This window comes from Canis lupus, chromosome 2 (genome assembly GCF_003254725.2).
Source record: "Canis lupus dingo isolate Sandy chromosome 2, ASM325472v2, whole genome shotgun sequence".
NCBI lineage: Eukaryota > Metazoa > Chordata > Mammalia > Carnivora > Canidae > Canis > Canis lupus.
The window spans coordinates 57,422,221-57,436,943 of NC_064244.1; the positions used below are offsets into that span (position 1 = coordinate 57,422,221).

General features: G+C 56.8%; 1 protein-coding gene across 2 annotated transcripts; it reads left to right on the forward strand.

Annotated features, from left to right (window-relative positions):
* The first annotated feature begins 856 nt into the window (after positions 1-856).
* On the forward strand, positions 857-14,374 carry CCDC102A (coiled-coil domain containing 102A). Of its 2 annotated transcripts, XM_049104011.1 has the most exons (9): positions 857-1,610; positions 3,718-3,944; positions 6,906-7,014; positions 8,959-9,075; positions 9,494-9,703; positions 9,997-10,167; positions 11,406-11,509; positions 11,707-11,825; positions 13,692-13,829. In XM_049104011.1, the coding sequence occupies exons 1-8, from the start codon at positions 1,002-1,004 to the stop codon at positions 11,792-11,794; spliced, it is 1,635 nt and encodes a 544-aa protein (XP_048959968.1). In that variant the 5' UTR covers positions 857-1,001; the 3' UTR covers positions 11,795-11,825; positions 13,692-13,829. The 2 variants fall into 2 exon arrangements, with proteins under 2 accessions (XP_048959968.1, XP_035569510.1); XM_035713617.2 differs by lacking the exon at positions 11,707-11,825 and having other exon boundaries at positions 13,692-14,374.
* Positions 14,375-14,723: the final 349 nt, after the last annotated feature.

Genomic DNA, 14,723 nt, shown 5'->3' on the forward strand with positions numbered 1-14,723 from the left:
CAGCGATGGGACCCCTCACCACACTGCACACCCACTGGTCCCCACCCCTGCCATCTAGACACCCATCAGAACACCAGAGCATGCGTTGCTTTCACCATACTCTTACCAGTGTTTGCATTTGGGCTCCTAGATACCGCATCTGGAATCACATGTGGGCTTGAACCTTTCCGAGCCTCCTCTTTCCTCTGGCGTAAATGGCAGTCTCTTCCTTGAGTCTATTGAGAGGAATAAATGAGATAGTCCACATAAGGCCGTGGGCGTGGCACCTGGCCTGTAGTTGGCCCTCTACAAATGTCATCGTCATTGTCATCATATGCTGGGACAGAAACAGTGGCCAAGAGCCAGCCCTGCACTCAGCAAACCCACAGCCTGGGGTGAGGATGGGGAGCAGGCAGGGAAACAGATAAATGGTAGGTGAGGTTGGTCACACTACTAATGGAGGCACAGGCGTGGCTGGCCACCTGGCTTCAGGTGGTCCCGGAGGACTTCCAGGAGGAGTGGTATCTCATAAATTTTAAGGATGAGAAGAGTTAGCTCAGCGCAGAAAGAGGCAGGGAGGGGACTCCTGGGAGTAATGTCGGTGTGCAAGCATGCTGCACTTGGGGTGGAGATGGGGGGGCCATTCGCTCGGTGAAATGCGACTTAGAAGTCAAGGACAGCAGCAGATCAGGGTTTTGATGGGCTGCCTTGGCCGCAGGATGAAGGGACTGGAGGGGGTGTCTGGAAGCCGGGGAGGAAGCGGCCACAGCCCTTGCCCACCACCACGCCTCCCTGGGGCCTTCCCTGGAGCAAACCGCGCCCTGCCCGTATGGACAGATGGGGGCCACGACCTGCTAACGGTTGCGTTCTCCGACAGGTCCGAGGAGGAGGCGTCCCGCCCCGGGCGGCGGCCGGGAGAGCGGCGGGGACCGGTGGCCGTCGTCATGCACACCCGGCCGCCCCCGCGCCGCCGCTGAGCCCGCCCCGAGGTGGACCCCGGGGCCCGCCCGGCCGGCCGCACCATGAGCCACGGGCCCAGCCCCCGGCTGGCCGAGTCTCCGCAGCTGTCCAAGGGCAGCCTGCTGACCATCCTGGGCAGCCCGTCGCCCGAGCGCGGGGGCCCCGCCGACTCGCTGCCGCCCACGCCGCCCAGCGGCACGCCCTCGCCGGGGCCGCCGCCCGCGCTGCCGCTGCCGCTGCCGCTGCCGCCGCCGCCCGCGCTGCTGGCCGACGGGGACTGGGAGAGCCGCGAGGAGCTGCGGCTGCGGGAGCTGGAGGAGGCGCGCGCGCGGGCGGCGCAGATGGAGAAGACCATGCGCTGGTGGTCCGACTGCACGGCCAACTGGCGCGAGAAGTGGAGCAAGGTGCGCGCCGAGCGCAACCGCGCCCGCGAGGAGGTGCGCCAGCTGCGCCAGCGCCTCGACGCGCTCACCAAGGAGCTGGCGGGCGCGCGGCGCGAGCGCCAGGAGGCGCAGGGCGAGTGCGAGGCGCGGGGCCGCGAGCTGGCGCGGCTGCGGGGCGCCCGGGGGGCCGCCGACAGGACGCCCGACGGGCCGGAGCCCGAGCCCGAGCCTGAGCGGGAGCAGGAGCCGGTGCGCGACGTCGGGGCCGAAGCGCCCGCCGGCAGCCAGGTGCGCGGCGCGGGTGGGGCTGGCGAGGAGGCGGGCTCGTGGCAGGGCCTGGGCGCTGGGGGCCCGAGGGCGGAGGGCGGGGCCGCGAGGGGGACCCGGAGGGCTCGGTCGCCCGGGAGGCTTCACTCTCCTGCATCGCCTCCGCTGCGCCGCCGGGACTCAGGGCGCCAGTCTTCTGGCGGCGGTGGAGAGGGTGGAGAGGCCTGGGACCTGGTGTTCTCCACTCCTGCGCCTAAGCAGCCAACAGAACCCTAGAATCGCCCCTTCGGGACAGCAGCCGATGGGAGCACCTGCCTGGTAGGCATCCGTTAGCCGCAGAACTGAGTCCATTCCTTCTTTCAACTTGAATGGGTGGGGAGGTGGTTAGGAGTCAACATTTACAACCGCATCAGTCAAAGCCTGAGAGGTGGAGGTTGTTAGGGTACTAGAAGCACAGAGAAGGTCCCTGAACCAGGCTCTGGGGAGGGGGCTTCACACAAGCTTTCCTAGAAGAGGTCCCATTCAAGCTGATGGGAACGAATTAGCTGGAAATACGCAAGCTGGCTTTCTAGGCATGCAAAAGCCCAGAGCCGGGGAATGACAGCTCCCATCATCCTGTGGGCACCTACAGAGAGCACTACGCTGGCATGTGCAGGATCTAATTAATCCAATCACAATCCCAAGAGGTGTTTGCTTTGTGGATGAGCACACTGAGGCACAGAGAGATTAAGTACTAAGGTCTCCCACCTGGTGACTGGAGTGCTGGGTAGTTGAACCCAGGTGACCTCCAAATCAGGATGGCTGGAGCAGGAATGGTGGGTGTGAGGGCAGCGGCCCCTGACTGAGCAGGCCTTCTAAGAGCAGAGTCCAGGCTCAGGTTCCTCCCAGCTCCATCCTCAGGCAGTCCAGCTCCTCCAGCTGAGATTCTTGGCTACCCCTTCCCCTTCTCTCCCCTCCCCTGCCCAGCCCCTGCCACCCCTGCAGGCTAGAGTGGGCACTGCTGCCTCCTGGTGGCTGATGCCTCCAGTACTCCCAGGCCTGCCTGGTGTCTGGAGGTGGCATTTGTTGCTCTTCTTTGGGACAGATGATGACAGCCCCTGTCAGCTAGCCTCACGGTGCTATTCCTGTCCTGTCCTTGCTGTGGTTGAAAGTTGCATTCCAGGAGCTAGCAGGTGCAGTGGCAGAGGCCTTGGGGTTTTGGTCTGATTCTTTTTCTCCAGCCCAGCCACTTCTGTGTTCTGTGACCCAGAACCAGTCCCTTCTCTCCCTGTTTCCCCATTTGTGAAATAGGGCTTTGAACCAGGTGGCATTTGAGGCCACCACCCAGACTGTGTCTGAGATACATTAGTAGAACCTCTCTTCACAGGTAGTTCTCAGGGCCACTGTCCCCATCCACACAGGGAAACAGGGCCAGACAGGGAAGGAGCTGGCATAGACTCATCTAGAAAGGTCATGGGGGAAGCCAGGCTGGAGGAACAGAGGCCATGGATGTTTCAGATTTGTGGTCAGAGGCAGGCCTGGGGTGCAGCAGGGGCAAGGCTGGATGGGCAAAGGGGAATAAGAAGCCGGGGGGATGGGGGAAAGGGTGGTGCTTGGCACTGAGTCAATAGTCTTTTTTTTTTTTTTTTTTTTTTTGAGTCAATAGTCTTTCACTACTTCCTGTCTAGGAGCTGGTTCTGCTCACAGGGGTTGCTTTCCTGTGCATCTTTTATGTCACCTACTTTCCAGTACCTTAGCGTTTGCTCCTAAAGAATGGAATCTTAGAGCCAGAATTCCTTTTGAGGAAATCTAGTTCCTATCCATTGTAGGAGTCCCTGTTTCTGCATCCATTCACATCAGGTCCCACCATATGTTTGCATACTTCCAGTGACAGGGACCTTACCACCTTTCCTGGGAAATCTCCTAAGATAACAGGGAACTTTGGTGGCTGACTCTGTATGCAGTTCCAGGAGGTGAAAGGGAGAGGCCCAGTAGAGGGGATGGAGAGGCAGGCTCCAAAAGAGGAAATTGGGGCCCACAAGGGCTGTGTGACTTGCCCAAGGTCAGGACCTAGGAAAGTTCATGAAGTCGGCAATGGGGGGTGAGGGCTCAGCAGCCACCGGTCCATCCTCCACCTTGGTCTCTACAGGAGCTGGAGCTAGTGGAGAGCCTGCTGAAGAACAGACCAGAGGAGCCTGATGGCTGCTGGGAGGCACGAAGCATGGGGGCCGGGGTCCCACGGAGCAGCTCAGGCCGCCAGGAGCGCAGCCGGCTACCCTGGGAAGACACAGCCACCATTGAGGAGGATACATCCAAGTTGACTGCCCTGCGGCTGCGGTTGGATGAGTCCCAGAAGGTGTTGCTCAAGGAGCGAGAGTGAGTTCCAGGAGGGAAACAGGGCCTGGGAGGGGGGGTGGGGGGAGGCACACCAAGGCACCATCAGGATCACAGGATGAAAGTCCATGTCATGGAACATGAGACTTGCTGAAGGTGAAGGGCACTATTTAGGCTTGGAATTTTGGAGCAATGTACTGTAACTGGAGCACCCAGTGCAAGTTTTGTGTTGTTAATTTAAATAATATGTATCGTGCATTTGTTCTGGGTCAGACCTGGAATTAGCAGTGAGGATATGGCTATAATTGAACCCAAGCCCTCCCCACCCCCCGCCTCATGGAGCTTCTGTCCTAGTGGGGAGACAGTGTCATGGGCAAAGGTAAAAGCAGGGAAGGGAGGGTCAAGGAGGCTGAAGGGTTGCAGATGGGAATTCAGGTTTGGACTAGTTGAATTTGAGATGACAGGGAGGCAGCTGGGTACATGAATGAGTCTGGACTTCATGAGGGAGATCTGGGCTGGAGGTAAAAACACAGGAGTCAGCAGTGAATAGGTGATTTCAAAAGCTGTGAGCTGGGTGAGGGAGGTCAGAGGATGTGGCCCTGGAGTCAGCCAGAGTTTAGAGATCAGAGAAAGAGCCAAGCGGCAGAGGAAACAGGAGAAGGGAGTCTGGGAAGGGTCAGGGAAACCAGGCGCACTGTGTTCATGGAGGAGGGAGTGAGCAACTGATCAAGGAAGAAGAGGGCTAAGCACTGACCAGCAGATTTAGAATATGGAGGTCACCAGTGACCTTGATCAAGGGACAGGCCTGATTATAATGAACATTTTGTAACACCCCCTTTTCTGTCTAGAAATTAAAGGCATGGATAGTATGAAGACAGAGATCGGGAGACGCCTGTCTGGCTCAGGCAGTGGAGCAAGCAACTCTTGATATGGGGTTGTGAGCTCAAGCCCCATGTTGGGCAGAGAGCCTACTTAAAAAAAAAAAAAAGGCAAAGATCAGGGGGATGCTTCTGTAAGTCAAAGAACACCAGAGATGGCCCGCAGACTCCCAGAAACGAGAGGACAGGCTCCCTCTCATGGGCCTTAGACAGAACCAGCCCTGCAGACTGACCGCTTGAGCTTAGACTTCTAGCCACCAGGACTGCAAGACCATAAATTTCTGTTTAAGCAAGACGGGCAAAAAGCAATCTGTTTCACTAACCCGAAAGATAAAGCATAAATGAAGGGTGTTTGTTTGTTTGTTTTTTAATTTTTTTTAAATTTATTTATGATAGTCACACACAGAGAGAGAGAAAGAGGCAGAGACATAGGCAGAGGGAGAAGCAGGCTCCATGCACCAGGAGCCCGACGTGGGAGTCGATCCCAGGTCTCCAGGATCGTGCCCTGGGCCAAAGGCAGGCGCCAAACCGCTGCACCACCCAGGTCCCATGAAGGGTGTTTGTAACCAAATATATATAATGTGATGTGGACATGCTCAGGCCCAGCTCCACTAGAGGAAATAACGAAGTGTAGTTGTTCTTTGAACAATGTTGGGGTCAGGGGCACTGACAACCCCCCTCGTGCAGTTGAAAATCTGACTCCCTAAAATTTGATCCCCCCAAAACTTTACTAATAGCCAATTGTTGGCCAGAAGCCTTACTGGTAATATAAATAGTCGATCAACATGTATCGTGTGTATTCTATGTATTATGTGCTGTATTCTTACAAGAAAGGAAGCTAGAGGAAAGAAAACATTTAGAAAAAGAAAAATACGATGCCGTACTGTATTTATCAAAACGACCCACGTGTATATGGACCCATGTGGTTGAAACCCACGGTGTCCAAGAGACAGATGTAGTCAGAATCTGGTGCCTTTCCAAAGAAGGGTGGTGACGATAACCCTCCCAGCAGGTACTCCCAGCATAGTGCGCCCTCAGAGTCAGGCGTTGTGTGTATGGGCTCACCTCCCAGGACAGCCACAAAAACTACAGGTGTAGATTGTGGGGTCGGCCACTCAGATACACCAGTGCCGTCATGGTGGTGACAAGATTTCCTGAGAGTAACGGCCTTTCTGAACAAAGTTCTGAACAAAGCAAAGCCCAACATTCCCTCAGTTTACACACCGATTCTGTTCCTGGGGAAACGCTCTGTTAGTACAAAAGATACTTTCTGTTTATATGTAAATCAGAGTGAAGGTCTAGGCTCAGATGATTTTCACCCCCAGGGATGTCCAACAGGACATGCACATGTTACATGGGGATGCAAGATAATTCCGGGGTGGGTGGGATGGCCCTTGGCATTCAGTGCAGGACAGAGGCAACCCTCATCCCCGCCCACTGAGTGACCCAGTCATGCCTGATTACCAGAAATGCCTCCTAGAGGGTGGCATTGTCTCCTCTGAGAAGCCCATGTGAGAGGCGTGAAATGTCCGGTTCCCCGAGAGGGAGGGCTGTCAGGAGGCAAGCATGCTGAAGAGTAAGAATAAATATAGCTGTTAGTTGAGCACCTACTGTGTGCCAGGGGCCAGGTCTCATGCTCTTTACCCACAGCATCTCATTCATGCACAGATCAGAGTGCAGAGTGGGGATCATAGGAGACCATCCCCCCAACCCAGTGATAATGACCAGAGGTGACCCCTCCATCCAAGACCCACTGGACCATGTTTTCCAGCTTTTCTGACCCCAGGACTGTGCCTTACAGGCAACCACAGTACATACAAGAACAGAGGTCATATTTGGCTGTTGAGCCTGAGACTCTTACGCAGGGATGACCAATGCCCTGGAGTCCCGGTGACCTGCCCACTTGTGAGTTGGGCATCCGCAATTGTACAGGGGGTCAGAGGTGGACAGCTCCAGAAGGAATGCAAAATTGGCATGCCTGCCATAGTATGGGGTGCCAGGGCCTTGAATGCTGAGGCAAAGACTTCAGACACAGACTGTACTGGTGTAGGCTGCACAGGAGGACTCTCAGCAGAGAGCCTCAGTGGGCCCTCCCCATGTCTGTCTCTCCTCTTCCTCTCTCCAGGGATAAACTGACACTGAGCAGGAACATTGAGAAGCTGGAAGGGGAGCTAAGCCAGTGGAAGATCAAGTACGAGGAGCTGAACAAGACCAAGCAGGAAATGCTCAAGCAGGTGAGTCTCAGAAACAGTGGTCTTCCTAGAGGAAGCAGCACCGCACTGTTGAATTTCAGCAGTGGGAGAAAGAAGGGAGTTTGGTCATTCCCTGTCAAACGCTGGCCATGAGCCACATGCTATCCTGAGTGCTCGAGCAGGCTGTGTCCCTGTTTTCAGAAGCTTACCTTGGGGAGGGAGGGGCTGTGGAGTGGGGCATGGAGATCCCAACAGTAACTGGGCAGGTAAATTCATAAAATATGAAGGAGTCAGACAGGATAAGGGAGCTGGGATGGCAGGTCAAGAATGCCATGTCTAAAAAAATAAGAAAATAAAATAAAATGACAAAGCAGTAAGTAAATAAATAAAAAATGAAAATTAAGGGGGAAAAAAAAAAAAAGAATGGCCTCTCCCAGAAGGTGACATTTAAGGCAAGACCTAAAGAAGCCACCCTTGTGAGGGATGAGGTCACCAGGGAACCAGACCTCACTGGACTTCCTCAACCAGGCTGAAGGGGACAAGTCTGGATGGAGGATTCACCGAGTCTAGTGTGTGCTCCCTGTCACTCCTGCCTCGGGGCAGTCAAGGACGCTGGACCCTGAGGTCCCCATTTTGTAAATGACAAAACTGAGGCGCCAGCTGGCAGAGGGCCTGCAGTATGGGGACTCGGCCAGCGGGGCCCCCTGGGTGGCTGCCCCTGCCTCCCGTGCAGGCCCCCGTGGCCACCAGGGGGCGCGGCCACCTGGGGAAAGTCTGCAGGACCCGGGACATTTCCAGAAGGTGCGCGGAGATGCCAGCCCTCAGAGCCTGGAACTGCCCTGGAAGCAACTGACACTGTCTCATGGTAGACTCTCTTAGGGAAGACCCTAAAACGCTCGCCCTCCTCAAGTGACATCTTGGGGAGCAGGGGGGCAGAAATCTGCCTTTTGAGTCTTTTCAAATGATGAACCATTTGCAGAAAAGTGAATAAAGCATGAGTGCTCAGTTTAGCAGATAATTCTAAAGATTCTCCTTTGTAACTGGCTTCTTTTCCTCAGTGTCGTGGATTTGGGGCTCGTCCCCATCATCACACAGAGTGATAGTTTGTTGGTTTTCTTCATGCACGGCACATGCGCAGTGCAGGGCCTACACCATGTGGCCACCACTGCAGGCAATCCTGATGTGGCCAAGCCCGCACCCACACGCAGACCCTGTTCGGATCCACCAGGCGCATTCAGCCAGTTCACAGGGCCACCCAGTGCCAAGGCCACATAGGGATACAAAGGTGGACACACAAGCTCTCTGTCCTCCCGAGCTCACATCCTGGTGGGGAATGGGACGGACAAGAAAGGAGGCACCACTTGTAGTCAGGGAGGGTGAAAGAGGCCTCCCTGAGGAGGGGGCATCTAGGCCAAGGCCCAAGAACTGTGAAAAGTCAACCCTGTAAAAAAAATAATTAAAAAATAAAATAATAAAATAAAATAATAAAATAAAATAAAAATAATCCTGGAAAGAGTACACCAGGTAGAGAAAACCGTATATGCAAAGGCCCAGGGGTAGACAGGAACTCGGTGTGTTTGTGGACTCGAGGCTGGAGCACAGTGAACTAAGGGGAGAAAGGAGAGATGGGCAAGAGTCCAGCCATATTTGTGAGAGCATAGAAAGGAGTCGAGCCTTATCCTAAGGAACCCAGGGATGGGAATACAATTGGATTTATCTTTTTAAAGAGCTCATTCTGGGCTGCTGTTGTGGAAGATGGGGTGACAGGAGCCACGAGTGGACTCTGGGAGGCAGATGGTCATGAGGTAGGAGGAAGTGGCACAAGCAGGCAGATTTAGGCTCTGTCCTGGATACCCAGGGGTGCGTCTGGATTTCACATCAGGCTCCTTGCTGAGCGCTCCTGCCCCAGCACCCATGACCCTGGAGCCGGTTCCAGGGGTGTACCCAGGTGCTTGTCACAGAACCGGGCTATGCTGTGTCCTGCAGCTCAGCATCCTGAAGGAGGCCCACCAGGACGAGCTGGGTCGCATGTCCGAAGACCTGGAGGACGAGCTAGGTGCACGGTCCAGCATGGACAGGAAGATGGCTGAGCTGAGGGGTGAGGTGAGGCCACCGGCAGGACCCGGATGGGCTTGGGGCTGGTGTGGGGAGGTAGGGGGGTGGGGGGCCGGGGCCTTGCCTCCATCAGCCAACCATCCAGAAGAGGGCAAGAACCAGGTCTGTGTGCTGAGGTGAGGGCCAGCCACACCCAGAAGGTGCTCCGGTCTGTGGGCGGGCTGCAGGGGACAGTGGGCCTCTCTCCCACACAGGGACCAGGGGACCAGAAGCACCCCCACATCCTGCACACCATGAAACCAGCCCAGGTTAATTATAGCTGCTGCAGCTGGATCTGCTTCCTGGAGCCAAAAATGGCTCCAGGAGGACGAGGAGGAGGGGGAGCGGGGGGGCAGGGGGGAGGCAGCTCAGGCCCTCCTGTGCCCCCTTCCCCCTGGAGCCCTGACCCTGTCCTGCCCTGCGGTAGATGGAGCGGCTGCAGGCAGAGAACGCCGCTGAGTGGGGTCGCCGTGAGCGGCTGGAGACTGAGAAGCTAGGCCTGGAACGGGAGAACAAGAAGCTGCGGGCACAGGTGGGGGACCTGGAGGAGGCACTGGCCCGACGGCGGAGGCAGACGGCCAGCGCACTGGACTGTGACCTGCGGGCCAGCCAGGCCGCACTTTTTGAGAAGAACAAGGTGGGGGAGTGGGTGGTACGGCTGGGGCCGGGCGGGGGGCTGGGGCAGCCCCCACTGCAGCCAGGGCCAAGCACCCACTGTGTCCAGCTCCAGCCCACGGGCCGGCTGAGGTAGAGGTGGTGCCGGCCCTGGACCCCGGTGGGCCCCGTGCCCGTGCTCGATGTTCACTCTGGCACGGAACCCACCGCATCGGCCGCACGTCTGCAGAGCCCCTGCTGTGTGTAGGCCTCATTCTGGGCGTGGGAGGCACACAGAGAACCGACAGGTACCCCCTGACACCGTCCTCCCCGCAGGAGCTAGCAGACCTGAAGCACGTGCACGCCAAGCTGAAGAAGCAGTTTCAGGAGAAGGTGGCCGAGTTGGCACACGCCAACCGGCGAGTGGAGCAGCACGAGGCAGAAGTGAAGAAGCTGCGGCTACGGGTGGAGGAGCTCAAGAAGGAGCTGGCCCAGGCCGAGGACGAGGTGAGCACCCACTGGGGCCCGAGGGTGGCCTCATGCCTCAGCTGCGGTAGGTGCGGGGCTGCAGGGGCCGTCCGTGTCACTGTGAGCTGGGACCCCAGTGCCCAGAGGGGCCCAGGGGAGGGTGGGGGGTGGGGGCGGGGGCAGAGATGGCAGCGTCTGGTGGGTGGTAGATAGTGTGCAAAGAAAAACAGACAGGCAGGGTGGATGAGTAGCTGGATAGATTAGTGGAGGGGTGAGTGGGTGGACATGTCGGTGGTCTGTGTAGCACCTAGATGTGGAAATGGAACAAGAAAGTAACTCCACGGATGGATGAACAGATGGCTGAGAAAATAGAGGGCTGGTAGATGAGGAAGGGAGGGGGAGGGGGATGGATGAAATATAACAATAGATGTCTGATAAGTGACTGGATGGGTGATGGATGGGTAGGTGATTGGATGGGTAGATGGGTGGATAGGGGGGTGACTGGAAGGGTGAATGGATGGGTAGGTAACTGGATGGGTGGATGGGTGGATAGATAGGTCTGTTGGGTAGGTAACTGGATGGATGAGTGGGTGACTAGATGGGTGGATGGGTAGATAGGTGTGTGGATGGGTGAGTGGATGAGTGGGTGGTTGGGTAGGGGGATGGGGAGATAGTGGTTGGATGGATGGGTGGATAGGTGGATGGATAGGTGGGTGACTGGATGAATGACCAATGAGTATATGGATTCATGAGTATATAGATGCACGGAAAAGATAGATGACTGTGGACAGTGGAAAGATGGCTAGATAACTAGGTTGGAACAGCACATTGAAGGGTGAATGGACAGAAGGGTGGACAGATGGGATGATAGGTGTGTCTAGGAGAGTAGAAGCAGATAGAATGGGGTGAATGGTTGGCCAAGTAGAATAAGCAGTGGCAAGGGGTAGGTAGGTGTCTCCGTGGGCAGATGTTAGTCCACAGATGAATGGTCAGACAAAAAGACCCATAGGGAGAGAGCGGTAGGCGGGCTGATGGCCGAATCAGTAGCTCAGGGTCTCGGAAAATATGTAGATTTGGAAGGCAAGGGTGGCAGGGATGGCAAGGAGCAAAGGGAAGCTTCCTTGGAGGAGGTGGGCCTTAGGTCTGGGCCTCAAGGGACAGACAGGGATTGCTCTTAGGAAAGGCAGAGGAATGGCAGGAGTGGCTGGTCCTGGGCAGACGACAGGCCAGGCTGACCCAAGGTGACCTTTGCGCCCTTGGCCCTGCTCCCCCTCCAGCTGGACGAGGCCCACAACCAGGCACGTAAGCTGCAGCGGTCGCTGGACGAGCAGACAGAGCAGAGCGAGAACCTCCAAGTGCAGCTGGAGCATCTGCAGTCCAGGTGGGCGCACAGCCCTGATTGCAGCAGCGGGGATGGGGGCAGGGGCGGAGGGGGGTGGCGTGGCTGCGGGGGCAGGATTCCCAGCCAGGACACAGAAACAGGGCAGGAGACTTCCTCCCGGGTCAAGGTTGACTAGAGGGGAAGGTGGGGAAGGAAGAGACCCAGAACGCCTGGGGCCAGAATCCTGTCCCCTCCAGGCAGGAAGGGCCAGGGCCAGGAAATCAAGGCAGGAAAGTGCAGGAAGTGAGAGCAGCTGAGAGCCCTGCAACCACCTCCTACGTGTGACCTGTGTGACCTGTGACCGGCTAGCAAGCAGGTGGGTGGGTGGTGAGAGGGAAGGAAGGGGAGGCTGGAAAGGTCAGGTCCAAAGGATCTGGGGAGTCAGGGGCAGCAAGAACAAGCAGCCCTCAGGGTCCCCGGGCTGCAGTGAACCCCAAGCCGGCTGGAATCAGAGGGATAGGAGCACAGGGAAGCAGGGAGGAGCCCCAGCCCTCATGGTAGGCCCAACCCATCAGCCAAAGCCTTGGTGAGGAACCAAGGAACGACCAAGGCGTCTCTGGGGGACCCACCCAGCACACTCTTCCTCCCTCCCCTGACCACCCATCCCAATACTCTGTGAGTCGCCCCCTCTCCCTGTACTCTCCCTAGGCCCATAAGGTGACAGAGAGCCAAGTCCAAGGCCCTCCTAAATCCACAAGCACTCCCCACCAGCCAGGGGCGTCAGGACCACTGTGCTGTCTCCCTGTGCCAGGCCCTTACTCGCATCCTCTGATTCCACGGGACAGAGCGACGCAGGCTCTGCAGCCAGACTGCCTGGGTGGGTGGGAATCTACACTTACTAGCTTGGAAATGGTCTGTGTGGTCTTGGGCCACTTGCTTAACCTCTCTGTGTCAGTTTAACTGAGCTTATAAAAGTGCCTGGCACATTGTATGTGCAGAGGACCTGTCAGCTGCTGCTGTTGCTCCTCCCCTCGCATCCAGGGGAGGCTGCTGGGGGCTCTGGTTGGGGGGAGGAGTTGTACTTCTGTTTGGGTCCCACGTTGTACAAGAATCACGCTCCTATGACAGAAGGGAAGTAGAAGATTTTTTTTCTAGAAAGCTGACAGATAAGGAAACTAAGGCCTAAGAGGGTGTTTCCCCGGCCACACAGCTGGCAGGTGGTCCAGCCAGACAGCCCCTCCCCAACCCCACCCCCCAGCCATCACTGCCCCCATTTACAGAGCACATACTGTATGCTGCCATGTGCTGAGAGTGGCTAGGAATACAGACCTGACAGCTGTGTGACGTGGCCAGCCTAGCCTCAGTTTCCCCATCTGCCTGGGGTGATGTCCATAAAATGTTGCATGGGGGCCCAGGCTGCCCACTCTGCGCCCCCACCCAGTCATACCCCCTCAGAGGCCCCGAGCCCCGGGCTTTACCAGGCTTTACCACAGCGTTGGCCACGTTGTTCCGAAGGAGGCAGGCAGGCTGTATGTACCCAGCCTCTCCAGCGCTTCCAACGGGGAGGGCAGGGCTGCCCAGGACCGCTGCCTCGTTTTATTTTCCAACTTTTTGTGCTTTAATGTTCCGGGGACAGCTCACTAAATCACAGCCCGTAATGGAGGCCCCCGCCTGGCCCCCTCCCTGCCGTGTTAATAATTCATGCCTTCCAGTAAGATGGAGCCAAGGCGGCCACTCCGCTGGGGGATGGGCATTTCCTCCACCAGCCCTCATAAACTTTGGCTTTAGGAATTCAGTGTGGGGAAGAACTAGGGTGGAGCACTTTTTCACTGTCATTGGGGATCTAGGGGACTCAGACCCACCACCCCCAAACTCTCTCCCATCGTGGCATAGGTTCGAATCCTAGCAGTACGACCTTTAGTGTCTGCTTTGACTCTCTGGCCCGGGCCCACTGCAGAGCCCAGCCTCTCTCCCTGCGGTCTAGGGGACTAGGCAAATTACCTGACTACTCTGTGCCTCAGTTTCCTCGTCTGTAAAACGAGGGTGACAGTAGCACCTCCCTCACCTCAGCGGCTTCCAGGAGGATGCTGTGACATGGGATACTGGAGGGAGAAGGTCCCAGCTGGTGCCTGGCAGCAGGGAAGTGCTAGGGAAGGCTCAGTCACTTGCAGTGTTCCCCCCACCCCCTGTGACAGACTGCCCCCAACCCTCCTGTCCTCCCTCCTGCCTCCTGGCTCCACAGGCTCCGCAGGCAGCAGCAGAACGCACCCCTCTTTGGGAAGATCCGAAGTGCTCGCTTCGGCACCGAGGAGGCTGGGGATGGAGCCAGTGACCTGGATGAAGACGAGGACCTGCAGATCCAAGTGGCCTAGAGCTGCCACTCTAGGACCAGCCTGTGACCACAGGTCCCTTGGTGTCCGGGCTGACCGGCCGCTCCAGCCGAGGCAGCTGCCAGTGCTCCCTGCCATGGCTGTCTTCCTCCTCTCCCAGGGTGGGCGCCAATGATCCTGCTCTGGCAACACCCCGTGGAAGGGAAGCCGTGGCCTGTGTTTTATACATGTACATATGTGTGCGGGGTCCTTGGACCCATTTGGTCTTATAAACACGGGACCACTCCAAGGCCTGGTCTCAGCACCCTGTTCCACCAAGGACCTTCATGCAGGGGTGAGGGGGATGTCAAAGGGGGCCATTGCGGCCTTGACCCAGGCTCCCTCTCTGAACCTTGGGGTCAGGGAGACCTGTTTACAGTACAATGTGATAAACCCAGTCTTTTGTAATAAATGGAGTTTGGGTTCTTGGGGCAGAGTCCTGAGAGTGTGGCAGGTGTGGGTAGGTGATGTAGGGGCGGCCTGAGCTTGCATCTAGCACCCAACCTGAGCTCAGGAACGTCAGGTGACTTAATAAATGAACGAATGTGAGAAACAATGAATGGATGAACACTTGAGCTGCTCAGTGTGAGTGTAAGGAAAAGGTATGGTGTATGTCTAATCTGGAGGAGAGGAGGCAACGATCCTGCACCGGATGGATTCAGATCTCTGCTTCTGCCCCTCACTGGCTGTGCACCCATGGCGAAGTGACTTGACCTCTCTCAGCCTCCATTTCCCCATCTACAAATTAGGCGCCTCATACAGCTCTCATGAGAATAGGATGAGTTCATCTGGAACTCAGGGAAGGTTAGTTGTTACTGAAATACTTGAAGGTATGCCCCAGAGAGGAGGGATTTGCCAGCTGGGCTCTGCCACAGGGATGAAGTTTAGGCGACCAAAGTAGGTAT